At 53.1% G+C, this 24,971-nt stretch overlaps 11 protein-coding genes across 11 annotated transcripts; 7 read left to right on the forward strand and 4 right to left on the reverse strand.

The window, feature by feature from the left end:
- Positions 1-266: 266 nt before the first annotated feature.
- BKA58DRAFT_415372 (uncharacterized protein) lies at positions 267-1,795 on the forward strand (the record flags this gene model as incomplete). The annotated part of the gene is made up of 2 exons (XM_046172543.1): positions 267-387; positions 486-1,795. 2 exons carry the CDS (start codon positions 267-269, stop codon positions 1,793-1,795), a joined length of 1,431 nt encoding a protein of 476 aa, XP_046019844.1.
- A 403-nt stretch (positions 1,796-2,198) lies between these two features.
- On the reverse strand, positions 2,199-4,066 carry BKA58DRAFT_326784 (enhancer of polycomb-like-domain-containing protein; the record flags this gene model as incomplete). The annotated part of the gene is made up of 3 exons (XM_046168080.1): positions 2,199-2,978; positions 3,033-3,836; positions 3,905-4,066. The coding sequence occupies 3 exons, from the start codon at positions 4,064-4,066 to the stop codon at positions 2,199-2,201; spliced, it is 1,746 nt and encodes a 581-aa protein (XP_046019845.1).
- Positions 4,067-5,396: 1,330 nt separating this feature from the next.
- Positions 5,397-5,621, forward strand: BKA58DRAFT_280006 (uncharacterized protein; the record flags this gene model as incomplete). Its single annotated transcript, XM_046166824.1, has 1 exon — positions 5,397-5,621. A coding segment is annotated over one exon (225 nt), but the record flags the coding sequence as incomplete, so codon positions are not given.
- Positions 5,622-6,022: 401 nt separating this feature from the next.
- Positions 6,023-7,521, forward strand: BKA58DRAFT_72564 (uncharacterized protein). The gene is made up of 2 exons (XM_046175810.1): positions 6,023-6,407; positions 6,471-7,521. Exons 1-2 carry the CDS (start codon positions 6,129-6,131, stop codon positions 7,095-7,097), a joined length of 906 nt encoding a protein of 301 aa, XP_046019847.1. The 5' UTR covers positions 6,023-6,128; the 3' UTR covers positions 7,098-7,521.
- A 1,354-nt stretch (positions 7,522-8,875) lies between these two features.
- On the forward strand, positions 8,876-9,886 carry BKA58DRAFT_395307 (uncharacterized protein). The gene has a single exon (XM_046171276.1). The coding sequence runs from the start codon at positions 9,045-9,047 to the stop codon at positions 9,759-9,761; it is 717 nt and encodes a 238-aa protein (XP_046019848.1). The 5' UTR covers positions 8,876-9,044; the 3' UTR covers positions 9,762-9,886.
- Positions 9,887-10,156: 270 nt separating this feature from the next.
- BKA58DRAFT_425139 (kinase-like domain-containing protein) lies at positions 10,157-11,909 on the reverse strand. Its single transcript, XM_046172916.1, has 2 exons — positions 11,304-11,909; positions 10,157-11,250 (listed from the first exon to the last, which is right to left on the reverse strand). Exons 1-2 carry the CDS (start codon positions 11,728-11,730, stop codon positions 10,250-10,252), a joined length of 1,428 nt encoding a protein of 475 aa, XP_046019849.1. The 5' UTR covers positions 11,731-11,909; the 3' UTR covers positions 10,157-10,249.
- Positions 11,910-13,349: 1,440 nt separating this feature from the next.
- On the reverse strand, positions 13,350-14,448 carry BKA58DRAFT_406690 (mannosyl phosphorylinositol ceramide synthase SUR1; the record flags this gene model as incomplete). Its single annotated transcript, XM_046171975.1, has 3 exons — positions 13,350-13,916; positions 13,964-14,078; positions 14,129-14,448. 3 exons carry the CDS (start codon positions 14,446-14,448, stop codon positions 13,350-13,352), a joined length of 1,002 nt encoding a protein of 333 aa, XP_046019850.1.
- A 1,532-nt stretch (positions 14,449-15,980) lies between these two features.
- On the forward strand, positions 15,981-17,542 carry BKA58DRAFT_450870 (uncharacterized protein; the record flags this gene model as incomplete). The annotated part of the gene is made up of 5 exons (XM_046174363.1): positions 15,981-16,173; positions 16,227-16,431; positions 16,499-17,009; positions 17,070-17,097; positions 17,148-17,542. 5 exons carry the CDS (start codon positions 15,981-15,983, stop codon positions 17,222-17,224), a joined length of 1,014 nt encoding a protein of 337 aa, XP_046019851.1. The 3' UTR covers positions 17,225-17,542.
- BKA58DRAFT_450890 (uncharacterized protein) lies at positions 17,297-18,122 on the reverse strand (the record flags this gene model as incomplete). The annotated part of the gene is made up of 2 exons (XM_046174364.1): positions 17,297-17,847; positions 17,901-18,122. The coding sequence occupies 2 exons, from the start codon at positions 18,120-18,122 to the stop codon at positions 17,551-17,553; spliced, it is 519 nt and encodes a 172-aa protein (XP_046019852.1). The 3' UTR covers positions 17,297-17,550.
- A 128-nt stretch (positions 18,123-18,250) lies between these two features.
- On the forward strand, positions 18,251-20,754 carry BKA58DRAFT_395313 (5'-AMP-activated protein kinase beta subunit, interation domain-containing protein). The gene is made up of 3 exons (XM_046171277.1): positions 18,251-19,414; positions 19,579-20,227; positions 20,280-20,754. Exons 1-3 carry the CDS (start codon positions 18,384-18,386, stop codon positions 20,331-20,333), a joined length of 1,734 nt encoding a protein of 577 aa, XP_046019853.1. The 5' UTR covers positions 18,251-18,383; the 3' UTR covers positions 20,334-20,754.
- A 1,325-nt stretch (positions 20,755-22,079) lies between these two features.
- On the forward strand, positions 22,080-23,823 carry BKA58DRAFT_72589 (uncharacterized protein). Its single transcript, XM_046175811.1, has one exon. The coding sequence runs from the start codon at positions 22,256-22,258 to the stop codon at positions 23,708-23,710; it is 1,455 nt and encodes a 484-aa protein (XP_046019854.1). The 5' UTR covers positions 22,080-22,255; the 3' UTR covers positions 23,711-23,823.
- The last annotated feature ends 1,148 nt before the right edge of the window (positions 23,824-24,971 follow it).

The following is a 24,971-nucleotide window of genomic DNA, read 5'->3' on the forward strand; positions in this document are numbered from 1 at the left end:
CACAACGAATTCACTAATTCTGTCACATACCTTCGCAGCCAATTCTTCATATTTCCAATCCATTCAGCTCTGCTCTATCTCTTTTTCTTCTCATCCTTCTCTAACCAGACAGTCGAAAGCAAAAGTTGCAAACTCTTCCACACCCCAGCCACCAAATCCTCCACCGCTCGGACCAAGCAGCCTCGGTACGCCGAACCGCTAAAGAATATCCACCAAATATCCAACCCTCCAAAACAATCCCACGTCGAACCAGACCATCCCGCTGTATGGCAGACTTCAACAGCGCCAGCCAGACCTTTCTGGCCTGGCTGAAGGCATCTGGAGCAGAAATTAGTCCAAAGATCAAGCTGGAAGATCTGAGGAACCAGGATGCTGGGCGAGGCGTGGGTAAGTAGCTACTCCACCCATACATGCTGCCAGACCTACCTGGGACTGCAACCACCCACCATTACAGATTCTACAGGCTCATGCTAACACACATCAAGTCGCAACCGAACCCATCGCCGAACACGAACTCCTCTTCCGCGTACCCCGCGCCTCCATCCTCAGCGTCGAAAACAGCATCCTCAGCCGCGAAATCCCCGCCTCGACTTTCGCCCTCCTCGGCCCCTGGCTCTCCCTCATCCTCGTCATGCTCTACGAATATCACAATGGCTCTGCGTCAAACTGGGCTCCGTACTTCGCCGTCCTGCCCACCGAGTTCAACACCCTGATGTTCTGGTCCGAGGACGAACTAGCCGAGCTACAAGCCAGCGCCGTGGTAACCAAGATAGGGAAGGAAGGCGCGGACGAAGTTTTTACAGAGCAATTGCTTCCCGTGATAGAAGAGTTTGCAGAGATAGTGTTTAGTGGGGATGAGAGGGCGAAGGACAAGGCGAAGGAGATGCGCAGCCCTGAGAATTTGGAGTTGATGCATAAGATGGGGAGTCTGATCATGGCGTATGCGTTTGATGTTGAGCCTGCGACACCTAGCAAAGAGGTAGACGAGGAAGGGTTTGCTGAGGAAGAAGAAGATGCTGCGCTGCCGAAGGGCATGGTCCCGCTGGCTGATATGCTGAACGCCGACGCTGACAGATGCAATGCGCGACTCTTCTACGAGAAAGACTGCCTGGAGATGAAGGCGCTAAAACCCATCCCGGCCGGCGAAGAGATCTTCAACGACTACGGCTCGCTGCCCCGAAGCGATTTACTAAGGAGATACGGCTACGTAACCGATAACTACGCCCAGTACGACGTCGTTGAGATTCCTGCCGAGCTCGTCACAGAGATCCTTGTCCATGAGGGCATGTGGCATCAGGACAGGATGGCGTATCTCGATGAGCAAGAGGTCATCGATTCTGGCTACGACGTCGCAGCCAGCAACCCATTCACCCTCCAGGAAAGTCTCTCCCCCGAGCTGGTCATCCTAGTAGAAAGCATGCTCCTCCCAACAGAAGAATACGAGCGCCTTAGCAGCAAAGGCAGACTAGCCAAACCAGAAAAGATCACCAGCAAAGGCGCGGAAGCGCTACAAAAGATCGTTCAGGCACGCATCGCGCAGTATGCTACAACGCTGGAAGACGACTTGAAGACGTTTGGTCAAGTCCCACCTGTCGACGCTGCATCGCCGAAGCAGCGGAGGCTTGCGATGGCGAAGGCTGTACGTATCGGCGAGAAGCAGCTTCTGGCTCAGACAAAAGATGCGCTGGTGGAGAAGATTGCAAGAGATGGCGGTGCGGCGGGGAAGCGGCAAAGGGCTGTTGATGAAGAGGGGGATGTAGAGATGGGCGGCACGGGGAAGAAGCACAGAGCTTGATCAACTCCAGGCTGTACCCATCCGCACCTGTTGTGGTCGTGTTGCGGATTGCACCATGACGCATACCCCAATCATTAGAGCGATATTCAAGACGTAAAAAGACGATTTGGTAAGTTTCTGGATTTTTTTGTCGCCAGGTAAAGTGCTTGCGGCACTCCAACAAGCGTCTGGTATGTATATGTATCCAAGTATCGACTTGCTGACTTACGTTCCATCTAGGCCGCTGCCCTTCCACCCACCCACCAACCGACCAACCATCCTCCTCTCCCCAAATCTATAGGGCTAGTGTACATAGCTTTGGTAGATGTTTGAAGCCAGAGCCCGCCGAACGAATAGAAAACAAAGGGTATAATTTGTCGACAAGAAAAGCGCTGAACGAAGAAGACTGAGCAAATTGTAAGGATCATCTTCCCGCTGGTCCTGCGCCTGTCGCGCTTGTCGGTGTAGGAGGAAGAAGATGGCCGGACGCAGATCGATTATGGTTCTCAATCGACCGGCGATTGGGATTTGCGGGTGGTTGCTGGGCCGCTGCCTTTTCGCCTTGACGCTCAATCATGATGCGGTATCTGATGTGCAGGTTGTCAGTCCAGTCAACGGGATAAGTCTCCTCATCTTCGCTGCTGTCACCAGAGAAACGCCATCGGTCTGCCAAGCGATCATCGACCCGCTCGGTCTTCTGACGCTTCACGCCTCGTCGGTCGATCATCATGCGCCCACCTCGACCGATTCTACGACGGAACCTAGACTGGTCGTGGAATGGAACGTCATCTGGAGGAGTGGCGAAACGTATACGCGCGCTTCTCCGTGGATCTGTCTGCTTACTCGACGGCACCACTGCTGTGGCATCAGCACCCTCTCCATCAGACACGGATGCAGGCGGCGTGGGAAGCTGACTCTCCGTGAACACCGTACGGAAGTCTGACTTCGCAGCGGGTGGCTCCAGAGGGGGTGTAATTGGCCGCCATGTTGCGTCGACCCACCCTACATTCCACTTCTGGTGCTTAACGAGGTTGTCTTCGATGAAGCTATCAATGGCCTCGGTGCGCTTAGCTTGCTGCTCCTCGAGGTATACGATGTCACCGTCAACAAGGCGCCCGTCTGGACGTGTGTTTGTGGGTTTCATGCCAGGAAGCGTCTGGCGTTGTCTCTCGACATCGGCAGTTCTCTTGGGCTTGGGTGCAGGCTGTGGTACGTTAGTCATTTGTGCAAATGCTCTGGTGAGTTCATTGCGACATACCTTCTGAGTGATGAGCAGCTCATCGTCATCACCCTTGATACTGAGTCGTCGCTTAAGCTCCTTGACAGCATGCCGTTGTTCAAAGATCAGCTTGTCCGTAGCAAGTTGTTCTCTTTGGATGGCCTCCCGCCGTTTGACTTGCGACATCAATAGACGAGCCTCCTCGAGTTCCTTCCTCAGCTTCTTCAGCTTCTCGGTTACTTGTGCGTCGCGACCACGCGTCTTGCGGACTTGCCGCACTTCACGTCGCCTGAAGCAAACATACGGATCAGCATCATCGGTCTCGAGGTTCGTCTCGAACTTCAATGAGGGCATGAGCGGGCGGTTGCCTTTCAGTAGCCGCTGGTTTTTCCAGTGTGGATAAATATCTCGTGCGAACCGACGCGCCGACTCGCTGATGGTCTCATCGAACTCTGCTTCAAGTTCCTCGTAAGCAAGAACAGGCGAGTTGTCGACGGCTGCATACGGTTGTTTTACCGCGGTGGTCTCTTCGAAGAAGTTGATTACTTCTTCAAACTCGTCTTCTGAGCAGTGGTTGGTTTTGCCCTTCTTTTGGTTGTAAGACTTGAGAAAGGCGACATCATCACTGGTCATGCAATACGGACAGCCAGATGTATCCTCGACAGTAGACGAGAATCGAATGTAAGTGGCGGGCTGCGTGAATCGTTTTGGATAGACATCTTCATACTGCAGTGTACTCGCGACAGCATCCGGAGTCGGGATGTAGAGTTGTGCAATCTTCCCACCAGTCGCTCCCTGCGATGCTGCCTGGGCGGCGGAGATGACAGCTTGTAAATGGTGCTCCTGAACATGATGTTAGTATATGGTGGGTAAGGGAAAGGGAAAACCGAAAGCGGCCTAGCGCGACTTACAATCTCCTCGCCCTTCTCAACACCGGTCTCAACCTTGGGAATATGGCGCGACGCATCGTCATCAGCAAGCTGCTCAACCTCATGTTCGCGCACGACAGGTAAATTCTGTTTAGTCGATAGCTTGCGCTGTCTGAAGCGTTGTCCGGTCGCGCGAGCCGTCATTGTTGTTTGCCGTTATGCACGTGACGACGGTTTGGGCTGCGTATGGGGCTTTGGTTGCAAATCTGGCGCCGGGGGCCAGCCAGCGAAGAGAGGAGTCACGCTCCCAGAAGCGCAATCCGACCACCAACGCGTCGCAATATTGTCGATATGGGTGTCAAAAGTGTCGCACGGACTTCCGCATGCGCTTTATCGCGTCGAAAGTGATGAAATGAGGTGTTGGAGTGCTGTTTGGCGATGGAAAAGGTTTAGGTGGGCGGCGATGTCGAGCGTGTTCAGCGGATGCGTTGGGGCGGCTTTTTTGGCAAGGAAGTTGCGCACGCAATGGACCAATCATACGAGAGATCGCCGAGGATAGGTGGAACCTGCGCGATCGTCTTCTGCTCATCGTGCACACTTAGAGGTAGCTGCACATCTTCACATTGCTTGTCCTCGAAGCAGGAACTACAGAAAGAAATGCAGCATGCGTACGTGTTTGCATTTAATGTAACTGCGTTCCATGGTTCTGCGTTGAAGGGAGTCCGAATGGCGTTAGCTCGCCTTGGCATGCCGCCTGCGGTGGTTTCCAGCATCGACGCCATCACCATAACAACACCTGCACCAGCGGCACGCTCGTTCTAGCCAGCGCTCACAGACGTGTAACACTTCTCAACCGCGCATCTGGCAGGGTCTGTACCTCGGAATGGATTACTTTGAAGCCCTTCCAATAACCTTTGATATCCTCGGATACTGACTGGCTACAACTATCGAAAAAGCACGCAATCTCATCAAGGCCTGAGTATGATGCCACTCTACATGCAACTATCTTCAGTGGTATACATGTAGTCTGGCTAGACTCGTCAGGGAGAGATACAGGTGTAAAGCATCCTTCACGTTTGATGGCTCAGTCTATATTCAGTACCATGTCTCGCCTTTTCTCTACTAATCAATCTTTACTGGGGGAGGTTCCCGTTATGTTGTATCCCGATATGCATCTCACACTCTTACGACTGCATTATTCGTTAATCTCTAATAAGCGAAGTTCAGACTCCCAAGCGGGTCAGCCTTGGAGATACCAGTGACGCGTCGGCGTTGTTGCAGTCTGTCTTCTTGCTCGGAACGCCTCGGAACGTTCGGAATGTGCTTCCATTAATAGGGCTTGGAGCCTACGTGCATTACAGCAACCGCGCCGCAAACCCGCCCCCAACAACACACGCTCTGAACACACGCTCTGCTCGCTGTCACTCTGCCCCATTCCCTCGACGTCTACCTACAACTATGCGCCTGTCCGCAAATCGAACGCTCGAGGAGAACACGACAATTTCAGTCAGCCCATTAAAGTCGCTAGCTTGACATGGGTCGGCTGCCGCAAGAACTCATCGAGGAAATCACCAGATACCTGCCCACTGACGATCTCAAGAACGTTCTAACTCTCTCCACAAAGTTTCGCTTTGCCGCGGAGAGTTATTCTGGCGCATTCACAGAGTTTACCCTGAATGAGCGCAACGCGGATAAGTTCCTTGGGCTTTACTCAGGACACCGGCTGCTTTACTTGAGGGAATTGCACTTTCAGCCCAATTTCGCTCCACTCTGGCCCCCCCCCAAGGATGAGGATGATGATGAATTCATAGGATATCGAGAAAGTGCGGACGAAATAAGAGAAAAGAATGAGCACTTCACGCGTCAAGTACACACTCTTTTTGCAACACTCAGAGCCGTTGAAGAGGATGCTGGACCCCAGCATGCACCAGGCTGGTATCGACTCCTGGTACACGACCCCACGAGACTGATCCATCTCAGCATTGAATGTAACCATCGCGAATTTATCAGCTGGCGCATTTGCCTGCTCAACCCTGAGCTTGCCCTTGTACATTCAATTCGCTCCTTTGAGATATACAACGTTTCCGGCGAAACAATGAGTATACTTGAGGAGAAACATGAGTCGCATGACTATCCTGCGGCATACACGAATCTTTTCTGGGAACAGCAACTGAAGCTAGACCTGGCGGTCATGGTTTCTCTATCATCGAAGCTTCCAAACCTTGAGTATTTAGGCTGTAAGGTCGGAGGATTCGAATAGCCTGATATGATTTGCGACGAACATGGCGATGTAGAGCCCCACAGTCACTACACACATGATTGGAACGGTCCACGTCGTGATGCAAGGCACGATTCCCCAAGCGCCGTGGCACTCCACAACGCTGAAATACCACCGTCACTTCAGCGAGCGAGCCTGGATTTTATCAACCCACTTAAGCAGACACTCGACGCCGACCAAACCAAATTGTTGCCCAATCTAGTTGGTCCAGCTCTCTACGACCCATTCAGCGCTAGCGTCCGCATCCTTACCAATAATCTTCGACAGGTAAGTTCTGGCTGTACGAACTGCATGTGAGACATACACTGACTTCGCACGTCTACTCTGCAGCTGCGTCTATGGGCTGTCGTAGACGAAAGCCTGTTTCGATTAGAAGATGCTTCACAATCGCCATGGTCTAATCTAGAGATCCTGAAAATCATGTTGCACCCGTTACGACCCGACGGATCGTGGTATTTCCATGAACCTCATGGTCAAGGTCGTAATGCGGTTGGCTATGAAATCATTGTCGACTCTTATCCACCGTTTGAAATTAGCGAACTCGACGAAGACATGCACGACTTAGATAATAAGTCGTCACTTAACAGCTGCAGCAATGAATTTCGTGTGGTACCAGACGAAACGCGTCTCAAGCCTTTTCTCGAGGGCTCCGCTAGAACTGCAGCGCGGATGTGTTCCTTGAAGAGAGCAATCATCTGGTCGCCGACATACTGGGATCCAGAATGGGACGATGAAGAAGCTCAGGACTACGACAACGTATTCTACAGACAGAGACCTTATTGGGGCATACAGTATTCCGATCAAGACAACGGTGTTTGGGGTTCTCTACTGCCATATCCGATAGGCCCAAGCGAAGACAAAAAAGATGATCCAGCAATGCGCTGTCTCATTTGGATGGTGTCAAAGTGGCGTCCAGATACGGAGCTGCGCAATCTGTTCCAATACCTTGGGCGCTAGAAGCATGGTAATGATTTAGTCGAACATTGGGAAGAGAGTTACGACGTCAACCCCCAGTGGACGTCGAGGGTGGATGCTTGACGATTACTATGATGATCCTGGTCGCATTCGCCCTTCGTCGTCGTATGATGAGGACTATGAGACAAGTACCTGAGCAGAAGGAACGAATGACGCTGCTAGTGCCCTGTAGGTGCAGAGCTTACGTCTCAGATATAAGACCTTTCGATTTTCTTATCTCTGGTGACGTCGATGACGCCGGTAAAGTGTGACTCCGTGTAAGATCAAGGCGGAGCTCTCGACGAGCAGTCCTCGTAAGCGGCATTTGCGAGCCTTGATAACGCCGCAATCTGAAGAACACCATCATTGGCAACGTGGTCGCATTCGCGGTTATTTCGCTGGAAATAAGCGACTTTTCGGTGTCCGATTCCAACAACGGTGGGGCTGAATCACCTCACCACCGTAAGCTGGGTCGTATGAGGCTCTTCAATGATGACCACGTCCTGGGGCTGAGATACTCCTTCAGGAATAAGAGAGCTCACATCAGGTGTCATACCCTATGCAGGGGCGCAGGGCTGAGTGGCAACGTTGACTGAGCCTCTGAGACAAAGGCTGTCGGGTCCAAACCAACAACTCATCGACACTCCGAATATACAGACCTCACGGTGTGGTTTTATCAGTCCGCTTCACGCTATGAGTAGATATTGGGGACGTGCTTCTCAAGCATACTTCAATCAGAACCGATGTGAGTACATAGTATTAGGTTTGGACACGCCAGATTGGGCGGGCTTGTAGCCGGGTTTGGTTTCGCTCGTTCCTTATCTTTAGCAGTCGCGAGCGCCCTTACGATATGCCTTCGTCGTCCTTGCCTACTCATCTCCTCAACTCATACTGTCTGTCATATACTCCCACCATTATGAACCAACTTCCACAAGAGCTCATCGAAAGAATCTCTAGCTTTTCACCTAGAGAAGACTTGCGCAATGTTCTCACCCTAAATAGCAAATTTCGCTTTGCAGCAGAAAGGTACTCTGGGGCTTTGCAGAGTTCACAGTCACTGAAAGCAACTCAACCGAATTCCTCATGCGCTTCTCTGGTCATCGCCTTCTCTATCTAAGAGAGGTGACTTTCCGGCCAGACGTCTCTGCAACGTATGACTTCAAGGGCAACGACGATAATGACGATGGCAGCGATGACAATGATGATGATGACGGTGATGATTGAGTATTCTGTCGAGAGAGTGCCGACGAGGTGCGAGAGAGAGACGAGTCATTTACCTGGCAGATACAATACCTGTTCGACATCCTTCAACTAGTTGAGAAGCAGGCCGGCAAGAACCACGCCCCGGGCAGGTATCGACTCACGACCTACAACCCGATAAGAAGAACGGAGAACGAAGATGCATGTCCCCATCGCTATATGGCCAGCTGGCGCGTTCGCCTACTAGCAAAAGACCTACCTCCAATCGCGTCTATCCGATCGTTTGAAATCAACAATAACTGCAAGCACGGGTACGAGCCATACGACCCTTACAGATAACAGTATTCCCTGCGAGAAAATTGGTCTGAGACGCAAGAATCAAGGCTCGATCTGCGGGTTCTCATCGACCTAGCGACCAAGATGCCCAATCTAGAATATTTGGGTACCCGAACCGGAGGGTACGAGTGGTGCGAAACACTGAATGAAGAGGAAGATCCGTGTAGTGAACACTACGAGCACGACTGGGCAGGCCCGCGACGAGATTCACGACATGACTTCGCAGCCGCAATCACCAGCTGTGTCGACGAGCTACCCAAAACGCTTAGGCGAGCTTCACTCGATTTCTTACACCCTCTGGATCGGGCGACAAGAATCCATCATGACACACCCTTGCCAGATTTTGTAGGTAGCAACCTTGGTCATGATCCTTTTACCTCAAGTCTCAGTGTATTGTGCAACGATCTCCGCCATATGCAACTACGGGCCATGATCGACGAGAGCATGTTCCCAGCACTGTCACCACAGAACTTGACAACAACACACACCTCTTGGCCGAACCTCGAACTACTCGACATTATGTTTCACAACGCCCGTCAAGATGGAACATGGTATTTCTCAGGCTCAACCGGGGAAGGCCAAGTTGCACGTGATCTCCCTGTCACAGGCGCTTCCTACCCACCCTACGTTCCTACGGAGCTGGATGAGGAAATGGACGAGCGGTACAGCGACAACTGGCAACATAGTACCGTGCGTACTGCGAACAATAGACAGTTCCGTATCGCTCCTGACGCTAATCTCATTCCACTGCTTGAACGCCTCGCAAGAGCAGCGACACAGATGCCGATACTCAACAAAGCAACAATATGGTCGCCCATAAATGGGTCCGATATAAAACCCGAGGACATGCCTGTGGGCCATCAGAATCTAAAGGTAGCATGGGGTATCATATACACTGAACCAGAACGCTCCAAACGATTTGGACCACACCGTCGACTGGAATGGTCGGTAGGAAATTGGCGCCCTGACAAGGAACTGCATAGTCTCTTCCAGGAAATCGGACGCGCGAAACATGGAGATGAACTTACAGAGCGTTGGTCCAAGAGTTATAGTTGGGCGGAGATATGGACTCCATATGAATTTGAAAAAGCCGCGGGAAGGATGTTCAGCGATTATGGGAAATGCGTTTGAGAAGATATACTGACCGATGAAAAACTCGGCTCGTGGCCCTCTACGAGATATTTACTATGGAGTTTATGAACCGACCAGGTAAGCTGCCCGAAAGTCGCGGCCATAGCAGTTCACAGGGATAGGTCACTTTGATTAGCATAAACATATACATTCTCACAACCACTTTCATCCAACCACCGCAAAGAAAACTGACAATGAAACTCACGAAGTACAATGGAAACAGCAACACGTTTTCTCGTCCCTCACTACTCCACACACTTTCCAACCCACGTACCTGCCTAACGCCTCGAACGGGCGCGTCACCAATGAATCCGACAACATCTCACTTCCATTTTCACGTCACTTCAATCAACTCCTTCTCATCTCATTTCTTTATTAGAACAATAAACAATATCATTACACCAAACTCTACTACACCCAACCACCACACCCTTACACCCTCTAATCTCCATACATCCACTCAAACACACCCAACGAAAACCCCACACTCACCGCATAAAGCTCCCAAAGTTCAAAAACGTACTTCCACTCGGTTTCTGCGTCGCAGACCTCGGCGTAACCGGCCTAGCCTTGTGATCCAATTCCTCTTTCGCTTGTACCGTAACAGGTTTGAAGGACATGGGTTGATACGGCGGTCCACCTTGTTGGGAAGAAGGTTGTTGTTGGGGTTGTGATTGAGATTGTGACGACGGCGCATGGTAGTACGATTGGCTAGATTGGGGTTGCCATGGCATACCAGCCGGAGACCATGCTGTCGGATTTGTAGTTGTGGTATTTCTGAAGGATGTGGGTTGCTCGCGGGTGTATAGGCCAGAAGACTGTTGTGTGGGTGTGGAATAGGTGGATAGGAGTGGTTCACTGCGTTTGCGCTGGATATTTCTTCGTCGGCTGTCTTGTGCGGATTTCTCTAGCTTGTCGGCGATCTTGCTCGTCTTCGCTGTGTCCATGGTGAACCAGCCTGCATCGAGAATCTCCTGCGCTGTGGGCCGATCCGTGGGAACAGGATTGAGAACCCAGCTCAGAAACTTGATTTCTTTCTCCGGAACACCCTTTTTCATGAGCCTCTCCCAGTGTTGTCCTTCGTGGTGCGATCGGTCGTGGTATGGTAGTCTACAGCCTTCGTAGTAATCCAACGCGCTGAGACCGAAGTCGTGCGCTATAGCTCGTTCGACGGAACGCTCTTTCTGGCCTTGGCCGGTGTTGCCTTGGAGGAGCTCGTCGTAGATGCCGTATTTGTTGAAGGAGGCTTGCGCTTCGAGGAGCTGGCAGTAGATGACGCCCCAGGACCAGATGTCGGCTGGCTGATTGATTTCGTTGCGGAAGTAGACTTCGGGGGCGCGGTATACGATGGGTTGGACTAGGCCTTTTGCTGGCTCCATGACGATTCCTAAGTCGCCTAGTTTGGCGGTGATGCGGTCGTCTCCAACAGCGGCTTTCTTGTTGGGTTCGTCTTCGAAGCCGCTTAGGAGGATGTTCTGCATCTTCAGGTCTGGGTGGAGTTAGCTCTTGCTTGCGATCCCGCTCGTGTGTGTAGAAGCTCACCCGCATACACCAAGCCTCGTTGATGCACATCTCGCAAGCCCAGCAGCGCCGAGCGCATGATACCCTTGAGTTCCACATCGCTGAACTGGCGCTTCTTCCGCGCATCCCAGAGAGTCGATTGAAGGATCTCGAGGACGATTCGAGGCGGATCGCCTCTGGCGGATGGTGGGATGCGGTCGATTTGTTGTCGGATTGTGGGAATGCCTTTCAGCAGCTCGTGCATGATCATCTCGTGTTGAAACTTTGGCCATCCAAAACCGACGTCATCGTCTCCGGGTTGCTTCACGATGAAGATCTTCGATTGGGAAGCCGCGTCGACAGCTACCCATACGTTGGCTTGACCGAGAGGCTTGACGAGAAGGTACCGGTAGCCGTGTTCGCCGACGAGCTCAGCGCCCTCGCGCATTTGTACTGTAGCTCCAACCATTGTGAAGTGGCGATCCGAGATAATTGAGGTTCAGGAATTTGACACAGAAAGCGTGTATTGGTATGATTCGGGTTGAGTTGGGTTGGTTGTGAAAGTAGTAGGCGCTCAAGTCACATCCATCGAAGTTGATGAGCAGAAAGAGGAAGCGACGTCAGGTACGAGATCAGGATATGGGAACGATGTGGATCCAGACGGACGGATACCGGCTGTCAAGTTCCTAAACTTAGAGAACGGTGTTTCTAACATTGGGAGCTTCAAACTTGAATGGCTGCTTGATTGCGCAGGGCCGAGCGATGACGGAAGGTCTGCAACGGTTACGGAAGTGGCGGACTGGCGTCATTGGCCGCTGAGCAGTGGCTATGGCAACTCATGTCGATCTGGCGTTGTTGATACTCAATAAAGTGCATGCGATGCTGCACTCGGTCCAGGGACACAGTCATTACCTAGATGTAGATCCTTGAGGCTTAGGTATCTTGCTGCGGTATGATGTGCCGGCATCGTCCTCCGACTCCACAACTCTCTCTCCGAAACATCAAGATCTACTATGATGATCCCGCTCACAGACTAGGAGTACAGCCTTGGAAACCAGTCCCAGAACCAACCAGGCAATCTGTATTTTGCCAAATAAACCTAATCCCCTGCTATCTTACACAGTCCCTCCACCTCAGCCTCCATCACCTTCTCCTCAGCCTCCCCTCTCCCAACGCACCCACGTCATCAACCCCAAAGCCGGAGCCACAGCAACTTGCCGATCTCACATCATTGGAAAAACAAATTAACTCCGCTATTCCGTTGCGCATCGCCCAGAGACCCGTATGCTGGCACATGCGATGTCGCGATACGGTTACGAACACAGTAAGCTTGATGACAAGGGGAGGGAAGTAGCGAGACGGGAATGCCGGGCTGAGGTGCGCCAATCATGGACGGTCGGGGGAAACAAGTGGGGCAACACTTGCGTGTTCGCATGCCGTTCGGAAAGCTCGGAAAGACATGGTTCCTCAAGTGTTCACGAGTGAGATTAAACATGGAATGGCTTGTTCGACTGAAGTCTGTTGTCGTTACTATTGTTCTCGTTGATGGTGGTCTGCAGTCTTGTCGACAGCCATGATCCCCTGCTCAAACAAGCATTCATGAAAATTCATAAACCGGACTGGTAATTACTCAATACATTTCATATTAACATAAGCAATAACGCTTCTCCTTCTATCTACATAACAACACTGCGCATCCCTAAGCCGAGCTCTTCGGTCTTTCTTCCTGATGCCTCCGCGGTCCGGCCCCGGTCTGGCCCTTTCTCTTTCTATGAGGATTCCACCCAGATTCTCCCTCTTCTGACAAAGACAGTGGTCCAGCCTTTTTCATGTATACCAACAGCGCCGGTTGTGGCCTGAACACCACAGTGAAAACAACAGTTAAACAAGCTAGGAGGGCAACGCAGCCCTCGATCAATAATGTGGATAGAAGCGAACAAAAAGGGTTGTAGGATAACGGAGAAGCGAAAATACGAGGCGGCTGCTGTGATGATGATGATGATGATGATGGGAAAACGCCGGATAAATGCAAGACATGTGTACGGACGTAACGCTGAAACAATGCAATGCGTGGACTGGATGTCGCGATTAGACTTCGTGGCGGTCGTCGAGCTCGAAGCTCCGCTTTTGGCTGATGCGACGGTAGAAAGGCATCCTTTGGTTAAAGTAGCGCATCTTTGGCGAGCCGGGTCCGGTCGATCGCTTGTTGAGAACGAAGAACTTGTACAACATGCCGAGAACGGTGAATCCGACAGCGAATCCGAAGATGGTGACGAGGAGCCAGTGCTTGGCGAGCCAGAAAATAATCTTGACATCGGTCCTGTGCCAGCTGTTTCCGAGGTGGTGGGTGAAGAAGCTCCAGGGGTGGTTGTTGTATTCTTCGGGGAACAGGATGCGCACGCGGTTCTGGTCGATGGGACCAGCGTTGTTGTAATGTCTCCACACAAGACTGAGGAAGAGAGGTCCGGTGGAGGCCATGACGGTGATGTAGGGGAGTGGCCAGCGACGGTTGTAGTCGGTCAGGGAGTCGATAGCCTTGAGGAAGAAAGGGTGACGAGGGACCGCGCCCATGGCATCGTTGGAGATACCGGTGGGGATGGTACGGCGAACCCAGGCTGGGTAGGCAAGCAGAGGGTCGAGACTTCGGTTGCATCCCTGAGATTATTAGCGTCGTGGCAATTAAAAGAACATGCAACACGTACATCGTCCAGGTCAATGTAGATTCCACCAAAGTGGTGCAGGACAAAGTAGCGAATAGCATCGGCGCGCTGGATGGGGTAGGGGTAGCCGTCGAAAGTCTCGAGGAACCATGGGTATCTGACGGTGTTAGTCAAAGTCTCGTGTGAAGTGGGAGAAAGAGCGCGTACTCGGCTGCGATGAACTCGCGCGACTTCTTGTCGGTCCATAGCTTGTACTCGTAGTCGGGGTGGAGGTCCAGGCAGCTCTGCTGGGGGCCCTTCCAGTGCAATGGTATGCTGTCGTTGATGTACGTCTGGTGGATGATCTTGGGAATCAATTGCGGCGCATCACTGATCGCGCTCGAGTTGGGCGCAGGGAGTTCTCCGCGGAGAATGGCATCCTCGCGTCCAGTCGCAATCAGAAGACCGAGCAGTGTCCATACGCTGTGTACCGCGAAGCCGAGGACGACGATGGTGACGAGCAGAAATATGGTGACGCCTCTCCGCATGGTTGCTGGTACTATTCTCTGCCTCCTTTCCCTATGGATCGTTGTGCACGGACTAGGTTGTGAGTGAAGAAAAGTCGCGAGGGCGGGATAGAGATGTGGTATTAAAAGAGGTATAAATCAAGCATCCGGCAAGCATCAACGTCCGTCTAGTACTTGGCGGGAGAGGGAGGGAGAAAGGGCAGAGGCGTGGGCGTGAGACAAAAGACGGGCGCTGCGCGTCTAGAGGGCTAGAGTGAGGCTGTGCACAGACGCCCAATCTCAGGAGGCACGCTAACGGGGTTCGCGCCTGCCCCCTCCAGGCACTTCACATGTCAAACACGGTTCGAGCTGCGACCACTCCACCCCACACCGTTGCGGTGAATATCTGACTGTTGCTTGCCTTGCTCCACCGCCCTTGAGTCCAATTTCGCTGTCTAGTCAACACAAACAGCCTCGTCTCTCACTCGCAGCCAGTTCCATACGCGGTCATTGTCGCGAGAGGCTGTGTAGTGAGGCATTTCCGTCCCGCCTATGACGCGATGCTGCAGCGCGCTACATCTCTCACACTCGCTTCCCACCAGTTCCCACATTCCTACGCAGCCAGCCAAGCGTAGCCCACATGTCTCCTACGTCGACCAAGCAGTTTCGCACTACGCGCGATAACCCAACAGCCCGCAGTCTATGTACACACAGTTGCTAGGCGCCCTGGCGTGTGTTTGGCGGGCAAATTTCTTTTGCACCTGCTGCTAGTCGATCAGGACCCACCAAACTGGGAGAAAACCCAGCAAAGAGATGGACCTTGGTAGACTAGCGCCCAACTCGACGGTCGGCGCTTTCAGTGGTATCCATGGACGTCTCGGTAGATTTTGGCATCTTCACCCTGGTCCTTGGTCTCCCTCTCCCACGGCAGGAAGCGAGCTCCATGACGTACCAACAGCAAGCCCCGTCTACACAATGACGATAGATGTTGCCGACTTCGCAGGAAAATGTCACAAGGTTAAAGAGGTTGCGCATCTCATGATTCAGTGGCAACTAGCATCGCATCAGAATGTGTGGAGAAGGGTCTTCGCCAAGAACTCTCTCTACTCCGTCTTTTCCAGTGCGTGCGAATATCCATCTGGTTTCAACCCCACTTGACTCCACATCGGTTGTGCAATCCAGTCAATCACCCGCTATAGGTTGTGTCTCCATTGAGCAAGTAGCTGCGATGGTTTCTTTTAGAACTTGAGGTTGTTCTCCCGTAAAGCATAGTCGTCTTACGAGTATGGCCTCTCCTGCTTCGTCCAAAGAATCGCGCCTGAATGAGGTGGTTGTTACTTCCCATCGTGTCACCCATCACGTGGCATATGAAGGAAGTGGCGCTCGAGCATGCCGATCGCAGCATGCTGAAGTTGCAACGTGAGAGTTGATGCACTTTCACTTCCTTACCTCATTTGACTTCGCCATCTCGAACAACGCCTACGACCTATCGCTAACTCCTAGCCATGTCACCAACTTATCCTCTTACCTGAATCCTTTCTCAGCTGATATTCCGCACAACGCTTCCTACCGCAATGCTGATCTCCCTTGGACTGTGGACGTTGCTAGTGGCCGCGGTTATATCGGCAGCCATCTCGATCGATAGGCCTACATCGCTATACAAAGCGGAAGTTGGGTTCGGTGAACCAACTGGTGAACCACCTGGGCCGCGTACATCATTTGTTGTAACATCCAAGTTCTGTGTCATCCTGCTATCTGGGCTGCTCGGTACGCAAGACTGCTCGCTTCGTCTGCATGCAACGTACAACTGACGCGAACAGGCTATCGCGTTCGGATACTTGACCGTCAGCCATTCAATCATATAACCTTGACCCAGGTCTACGTCTTCATCCTCTACTTGCTCTCGATTGGCTTCGCTTTCTCGGCCGCAGTCGTAAATAACGGCCTAGGTCTCGGAACAAACAATGTCTGCAAGGTCGCCATGAGGCTGTGCATCGTTTTCTATGCCGGCAGTAAAGTGAGCATGTGAGGCTGTCCCTTCTAGAGAGATCATAGATGGACTGGGGAAACTAACTCCCGGCTTGGCGGATAGGTATCTCTTCCTGGTCGAGCGAGCGCACGCCCTACGAGCACCTTACATGACACGCTACCATGACCCATTATGGCTATACAGCACAATTGGCATCGTAGTGAGCCTCGGTACCATTGGATGTGTCGCGTTCATTCTACCGGTGTTCTGGATCTCCGACGATGGACGCTGCCGCATTGGTGTCAAGCGATACACCGGAGTCCCGCTCTTGACATGCGACATCGTCATCAACATCTACCTCACACTGGTGTTTGTATACCTTCTGAACCCATTGGTCAGAGGCGGCCAAACCTCAAGCGCCAGTTTCACGAGCCGTTTAGCACTGTGGATTGGCAACATCTGTAGTCGGACAAACAATAAAGTCACGCCCAACCTTCATCGATCAAACGAAGTCATGGCAAAGAAAGTTGAAGCTCTGCTGTGGAAGACTTTTTGGGGAACAGTCCTTGTTATTGTGCCTACTGGAGCAAATCTTGCCTCTCTGTGCATTCTGCAGGGAAACGAACTGGCGTTCGTCCGTTGAGCTCTAGGCTGAAACTGTGTTACAATCACTAATGTATTCTTGTGGCAACAGGTCTGCTACACGATTTGCACGTTGGATGGTACTTTTACCACCAGCTTGTTGTGAACCTGGCTAACCGAATGTCAACAGTCACGTGGGCTGCTGTGGTTTTCCACTGGCTCACACTGGCTGGTACCGACGAGAAAGAGGGCGCTCCAGCAGCGTGAGTAACGAGCTTTGTATCTGCTCGCGTCTGACACGTTGTAGACCACCGGCACCCCAGAGCCCGTGTCCGCAACCTCCACGGCCTGTAGCGCAGCCCGCGATGCGAAAGAAACCTTCCATGTCGGACCTATTCTTGGACCTGGTGTCGGTCGATGCAGACAAAGATGATGGGGGGAAGACTTCCGATGGACCGGACCTGGGCAAAGGCCTCACATCGAGCACGGATCGTCAAAGTCCCAGCATAAGTTCGGAATCACAGTGGAGAGATTCTGGTCATTCTACTCTAGTGGCTGTCCCCAACAATACTATCTAGCCAGACTGGGCAATGTCAAAAGTCAGAGTCCTCCTCTTCGATGATGGCTTGTGAGAGCAGACCCCGCCTGCGAGGCCCAGCAACCTTCTTCAACACCACGGGCGTCGCACTCGGTGAATGGTCGATGGGTTCCTCCCTCATTACACGCCGCGCAGCCCTATACTCTGCGGCTGTCCTTCCCTGTTCACGCTCCTTGGGCACGATGGGTGCATCGATCTTGAGGGTCGATGACAGGAATCTGAAGATGACAAAGATGATGGTGCCGGTGATGCAGCCTATAAGGCTGGCTGTTCCGAAGTAGACGTAGAGTGTCTTTGCACAGATTAGCATGGTAAAATTATACGTAATGGATCAAGATTGAATACCTCTATTCTCTCCAACCACTTGACGCTAAATGGTATCGATAACACCCCGATGATTGATTGTCCGAGGTGGATGAAGGGTAGCAGGACGAATGTGATGACGTTGTAGAATGGAAGCAAGAAGATGACGATCAGATTGATGAGTTTGTTGATGGGAAACCAGATCACGTGCGCCAATTGCACGGAGATGCGTGCAACGACTGAGAAGACGGTGCTCGCGTCCATATCCGCCCGGGCAGATGTGTTGACGCGTTGGTTGTGGATGGGCGCGACTCACGATACAGGGCCGATTGCCCCACGATAGGTGTCATTGGCTCGTGCATTGAGCTATCGGCGATGGGTGCAGTCATGGAAATCCTAATCCCTGTGAGCCTCGCATGCAATCCAAGGCCGGGGCCAGCGATAGCTTCAGTCTACTTGCAGACCTCTGTAACCTCGCCCTCTTGCACATTCTCCCGCCGCGTTGCGTTCGGCCAGCGGGTATTCATGGGGAACCAGAATTCGCGGTCGACGACGCCCACGTCGAACCCGGCCTCGCCCACCAACAACAGCGCGGGCAGCTCCCACGCCAACAACGTGACTGCATCACATGGCCACGGCACTCACAGCGGCCACGGGCACGAGCGACCCCAACACCACCACCACCTGCCGCATCTTCACCCCCCACACAGCCAGCACCACAGCGCCCGCCGCCGCGAGTCGATCCAGGCGCTGAGTGCCGCCAAAGCCCCCGCGGCTCCCAGCGTGAGCCTCGTCGACGCTGAGAGCCATCCCACGTCGGCCCGCCCCATCTCGCGTGGGAGAGCGCAAACCGTGGGAACTAGCACCAGGGCCATTACCTCGCAGCTGCAGGCCGCCCAGGACCACTACAACAACCACGCCGCCCGCAACCACTCGGCCCACACCCACGACGCCGCCGCCATGGGCAACGAGCAGAGCAGCCAAAAGGGCGCGCACTTCCGCAGCGACAAGGACAAGGACAAGGACAAGCAGACCCATGCCGCCTCCCGCGATGCCACCCCGCCGCAGCCAGCTCCCGTACCCGACGCAGCACCCATTGATCCAGCACCCTCGACAGAACCCTCGCCCACCGCCCCCGTCGACGTCCCCTCCACCCTCCCTTCCTCCTCCTCCCCCATCTACACCTCCGCCCTCCCCTCCTCCCTCGACCCAGCCTCCGCCTCCGACTACCTGCCACCAGCCTCGCAATTCAGCCGCCCACCACGCCTCCCCCTCCCCATAGAAGAAGAAGTGCACACCCCCGGCAGCCCCATCATCTCGCCCCAGGAAATATGGACGCCTGTCCACGAGAGCGATGCCGATGGCATGTTGCCGCGGAGAAGTTCTATGCTGAGTACGACGACGGCGGATGATGAGGATTTGGGAGAAGAGTTCAAGGGACCCGGGCAGGGGAGGCCGACTGTGCCGACGCTTATTGAGTGGGAGGGGAGTGGGGAGAGGGTTTATGTTACGGGGACTTTTGCGGGGTGGAATCGGAAATATAAATTGCATCGCAAGTAAGTGGTTTCGATGTCTCAGAGATGATTGGCGGCACAGCCATGCGGCTGGCCACAACGGTCGATGCAGGCAGACGTATACGAGGCTTGCGCGTCGAACTCAATTCTGCATCTGCCTCCTTCGAGGTTACACTGCACACAGACAATGCTAACACATTCTGCAGTGGCCCCAGCAAGAAGAAAGATGCCCTCTCCGCCTACGTCTCCGTCACCCCAGGAACCCACCACCTCACCTTCCTCGTCGACAACGACATGCGCACAAGCGACAAGCTCCCCACCGCCGTAGACTACACCAACATCCTCGTAAACTACATCGAAGTCCCCTACCCCGAACTCACACCCCTCCCCGCCAGCCCTCCAACAAAAGACGCCCCCACCACCGACCCCCTCGATGCCGCAACCCCCGTCCAAGAACGCGAAGCCCCAGCCGGCATGTACCCACCCCAAGTCCTACCACCCACCCCGGACTTAGACCCCGCCTCGATAACCGCGCCCCCGATCGAACCAGCCAAACCCGTTGTCCCTGAACCTACGAAGAAATATCACCAAAACATCCCGCGCTACCTCCTCGATCTCGACGCGCCTGAGGAATCATCCCGTTTTGCGCGCGCAAACGCCATGACGAATAACCTGCCTGCGCCACCTTCACTCCCCGGTTTCCTTGGCAAGAGCATACTCAACGGGACGACGCCGATGAAGGATGATAGTAGCGTGTTGATTCATCCGAATCATACCGTGCTGAATCATCTTGCGACGAGCAGTATCAAGGATAACATTTTGGCTACTAGTGCTACCACGAGGTATAAACAGAAGGTATGTTTGATGACGTTTGTGGGGTGGGTGCATGATGCTAATATGTGGACAGTTTTTGACTACGATCATGTATAAACCGAAGGAGGAACATGGGGAGGTTTACTAGATGATTTGTGGAAGTAAGATGGTGGTGAAGGCTTTGCGCCTGATGTGAAGGGATGGTGATAGGAGGTGGAAAAGCGATCGGTGAGCTTCGGCTTCAACTTCGGCGTTGGGCTTTGGCTATATGTGTTTCAGGTGCCGTACGAATTTTGGGTCTCCAGAGTTATCCGGGTCCGATTGGAAGGAGCTTCGACATGCGGGTCAAGGGTGTTTAGTAGGAGTTTTTACGGGTGTTATGGCAAGCATACGAAAGCGGGCATCATGAGTTTACGGTTCTTCTGGCTTAGGTTCAATACCCCACAGTGGTAGATTTCTTGGTGTACATATAGTTGCAACGATATTATGGCTATGCAGTGATCATGGTCTCTCTTTCCATGTATTGACACGTGATGTGGAGGAAGGTGTGAGACGAAAAGGGGTAAAGGGTCTGGGTGATGTATGACAATTTGGAAATATGGTCGTGAACCCTTGTGTCTGAAGGAATTGGTACTTACACTTACATGAACCCTCTCTGTACCAAGCTTTTCATGTTCACGCCTGATCTACACATTGCAGGTCGAGGATATGCAGACTTCGCTACTTACCTCCCTCGCTAGACAGTCTGTCCGTGTACTTCTCTGGACACTAATCTACTGCCTTCATTCATGGTAGACTTGTACACACAACCTGAGCGCGCCTGCTGGGCCTCCGCGTTAACAATGTTGAGGCTCGTGATTACATCGTCATGACCCTGATCCCGAAAACCTACCCATCCACGACATCAGCACAGCACCCCGATACTTAAACCAGCTCATCGACATGTCAGTAATGAGGTGGAAATGGTCCATTGAGGGGTAGATGAGAGAGGTTTTGTAAAGACGGTGTCCGCCCTGTTGTGGCACTGCGAGGAAACGCTTCCTCCTTGTTCATCTCAGTTCACAACACTGAACTCCTGTCTTTTGTACCCTCCAACACAAAGGGATACAAGACGGCACGACATCGTCTCACATTTCCCTGCCACTCCTCTCGTCACAAGAACCACACTCACTCGTGAGCAAGCAACCATGCTCCGACGCAACACCCTAAAGTTTCGAGCCGCCGCTGTAGAAGAAGACTTCGTCTTCCCCGCCACCCCATCCGCATCTTCGACTGGTCTACCCAAAACCCACACCAACGCAACCACCTATACCTCCTCCCCATGGCCATCTCCATCCGCCTCCGCCTCACCATCCCCATCCTCCTCAACCTCAACCTCCATCTCCACCCCCTCCCATTTCCACGACACCCCCGAAACTTCCACATCCTCACCACCCCCACCTTTCCCCAGCACCAACAAAGTCTCCCGTACCAAAGGGAAAGGAAAAGCCGCCTTAGTAGACACCCCATCGTCCCCACCAACTCCCTCCCGCCTACCCAGAACCGTCAACGTCAATCCCACTCCGAGCCCCAGCACAAGCCAGAGCAACCTCCTCTCTTCCCGCATCGCGTCCTACGAAGCACGCACCGCATCCGCCCGCTCACCTACGCGTGGTGCGACGAAGGGACGGAGGACGTCTGTGGATCCGACGTTGAGTCCGTTTGGGAAGTACTATGATGCTGCTACGAAGAAGTTTTGTGTTGGGGTTGGGGAGGGGGGTGAGGGTGGGGGTGGGAGTGGGAGTGCGAATTCGGGGGTGAGACAAGATTTTGTCGAGGAAGAGGATGAAGATGTTGTATCGTCGAAGATACCGAATGTGTCTTGGCCCAAGGGGGTGTTTCCTCCGGGTTCTGAGGCGAGCAATCGACGTGACGCGAAGAAACTTTTGGATAGGGAGAAGGAGGGTGTCGTTGCAGTCAGCCCCCCTGTCGCACCATCTGATTTCTGGCTCGCGTCAACCGATGCCGGGCAAGAAGAGGAGGCGAGGGTATATTGGGATGGTGTGTTAACCAACGTGAACGAAGCAGGTGATGATGCACTTCGAGAGAAGAAGCAAGGTACGTCCTCTCTTATCCCTCCTCCATGTATGCTTTCAGTGTGATGATACTGACAAATGCCATCTCACAGTCCTAGGCTACCCCTCTGACAACATTGACTACCACCGCAGCAAGATGCCCTCCCGCTCCAAGCACAGCGAGCCGCCAGAGTTCTCAGAGCGAAAAGCCAACAGAGACAAAGTCATGCAGGTCCTCATCAACAGCGTCTACCCCAAGCACAAAGTCGAAGGCGTCTTCTTCGACGACACAGAGGTCTTGAACGAGGATCGAAGGAAGCGGGCGATCTGTATCGACGACCCAGATGCCGATGCATCTCCGCCGTCGACCTGTGACCGCTGCAAGTACGTCAATTTACCGCTGCACGAACGACTGAGGAACAAGCTACCTTCTCCAAGCATCTTCACGCCCTGGACATACCGGTCAAAGTATCACAGCCTTCAATCTGTAGAAATGGCTAGTATGAGCAAAGACCTGCCACTCAAAGATGATTCGCTCAAAGCGCGAGGCATGCACTATGACAACAACAGAACAATGCTCGAGGCTGTGCTGGAAGAAGATAGAATCTTGAGGAAAGCTCCACAGGTTGTCGAGGCACTCAGGTGCCACTATGGTCACAATCTCCAGGCACCGCGTAACACGTCGTGTGGATCCAATTATCCGCGAACGATATCCGATGTCGGCACGTTGCAATATTTGCTCTTGGGGCAGCAGGAGCTGAGGCGCGATATCGAGCGCCTCGAGTGCGTGGAGCGTGCTATTGGCACTTCCATCTCGACCTTGCATTTACTGCCGACCGACTACCGTGGAAAGGTCCGTGGAAAGGCCCTGGAGAGAAAGACGCTGGAAGACGAGCTTAACGATCTAGCGAGAATGGCATTGATGGTAGATGAAGAGATTCCCGATGCACCTGTGGACGAGCCGGTTCCAGTCCATCTTGAGCAGTGCCGCACCTCAGCTAGCCTCGATACTATTGTGGAGAGTCCGCCCAGATTCCGTAGCGCGAGCGTTACGACAGCACGCTTGGTGACCGGAGAGTCTTTCCCTTTCGTCGACCAGCCGAGATCGCGTCGACATGTTACGTCGAGATCTTCTTCAGTATACAGCGGCGGTGCTGCGAAGACGAGGAGTATTTCCATCCAGCCCGCCCCGCCCGAGCGGTCAGAGACTAGCGACAGTGGAGATATTCGCAGAGGTTCTCGGCCTCAGGAACAGAGTCGTGCGACTGCCCATAGGATTATGCAGAGTATCCGAACATTCCACAGCCGCAGTCGGTCACGTCATGCGTCGTCAGCCGGTGTTTCCGTGAACAGTGAGCCGAGTCGTACGGGAAGGCGCGAAGAACGTGGGAGAGGAGAAGACGTCGTCACAAGTCTGAGCCGTCATGACGAGGAGAGGTATCCCAAGCGCCAGAACATTGTGCAGCAGTGAGTGATGGACGTAGGCTGTCACTCGCCACGTCCATTTCGGCGGACGTCATGTCCATCTTTTTGCGACCTTCTTTACTCGTCGCCAACGTTCGAAAAGCAGTGTAGGAGTTGTTTTGATGAATGGCGCACAACGTAGTCGCAGCTCTGACGGCGTTTCAAGTTGGAGTGAGGAGGGCGCTGTTCAGAGTGGTAGCGCATGGTTCCGATATTGGTCCAACGATAGTGATCAACCATAAGTTGGCGATCGACCGTACTCAGACATCCCTTCCTGCGGACTCTTGTCATGACGAGAGGGTGAATGTCGTGACTCTAGCCGTGTTCTGCATCCATATGTTAGCACAATGTCCTTTGGATCCAATCGCGAGCATACAGATCATAGTGTGTCAGCGCCTTGTTACCTATCTCTGTGTGAAAGCCTCCCACTTGACCACCGAGGTTTTAAGTCAATATCCTACCCCAAGACGACATCGCCCTGATGCTGGAGGTGCTGACCATACTCATTGCAATCTCAATTGATACCGAGTAGAACGAGACACCAGATACATATGAAATTATGCACGTACCTGATATCAGCACGTCTTGTGATTCTGACAAGCAGCCCCAACCCAGACGACTCTGTCAACCACAGGATGCCGTCCATAGTAAGCGCATCGATCCACCGAATGCGTGTGGTAGATACATCCGCAAACAGGAAACTTCTCGACTACCCGAATACACATACTGTGGGGCTAGTGTTCGGTCCGATGGTGGCGTCGTCTTGAAATAGGGTGGCGCAAGGTACGTGGAACGCAATGAAAAGATACATGAGTACCTCAAGAAGTCCAAAAGATGGCTTATGAGGGGAGATGACCCTTTGAACAGATCGCATCACCAGCGATGAGCAAGCTCTGAGGGCACCGTCTCGAAGCTCGGGGCTAGTGGGATATGATCCTTGCCTGGTGTGAAGCATAGCGGTTGTTCTTCCTTTGATGCGCTTAGCGGAGATGTCGAAAGAAGCTGATCAGCTTAGTCAAATCATCGAATACGCCTACGAGATACAGTTTCATTGGTGCTGTGAGCTGTATCTCTCAATCGGCCGCAGACACCCGCGTGCGAGTAAGGAGGACGACGACGAACACGAAGCCACGGAGCAAAACCTCGTAGTTTACGTCCAGGTATGCTTCTTGGCTACCGAATGACAGTCCAGAGCCGCCTGCTATGATCCTGGTGATGTCTCACCGGCGCACATGGCTTCGCGGTCACAGGACAGCTGTGGCTTGTGG

The sequence above is a fragment of the Alternaria rosae genome (genome assembly GCF_020736505.1).
Source record: "Alternaria rosae strain MPI-PUGE-AT-0040 chromosome Unknown BKA58scaffold_15, whole genome shotgun sequence".
Lineage (NCBI taxonomy): Eukaryota > Fungi > Ascomycota > Dothideomycetes > Pleosporales > Pleosporaceae > Alternaria > Alternaria rosae.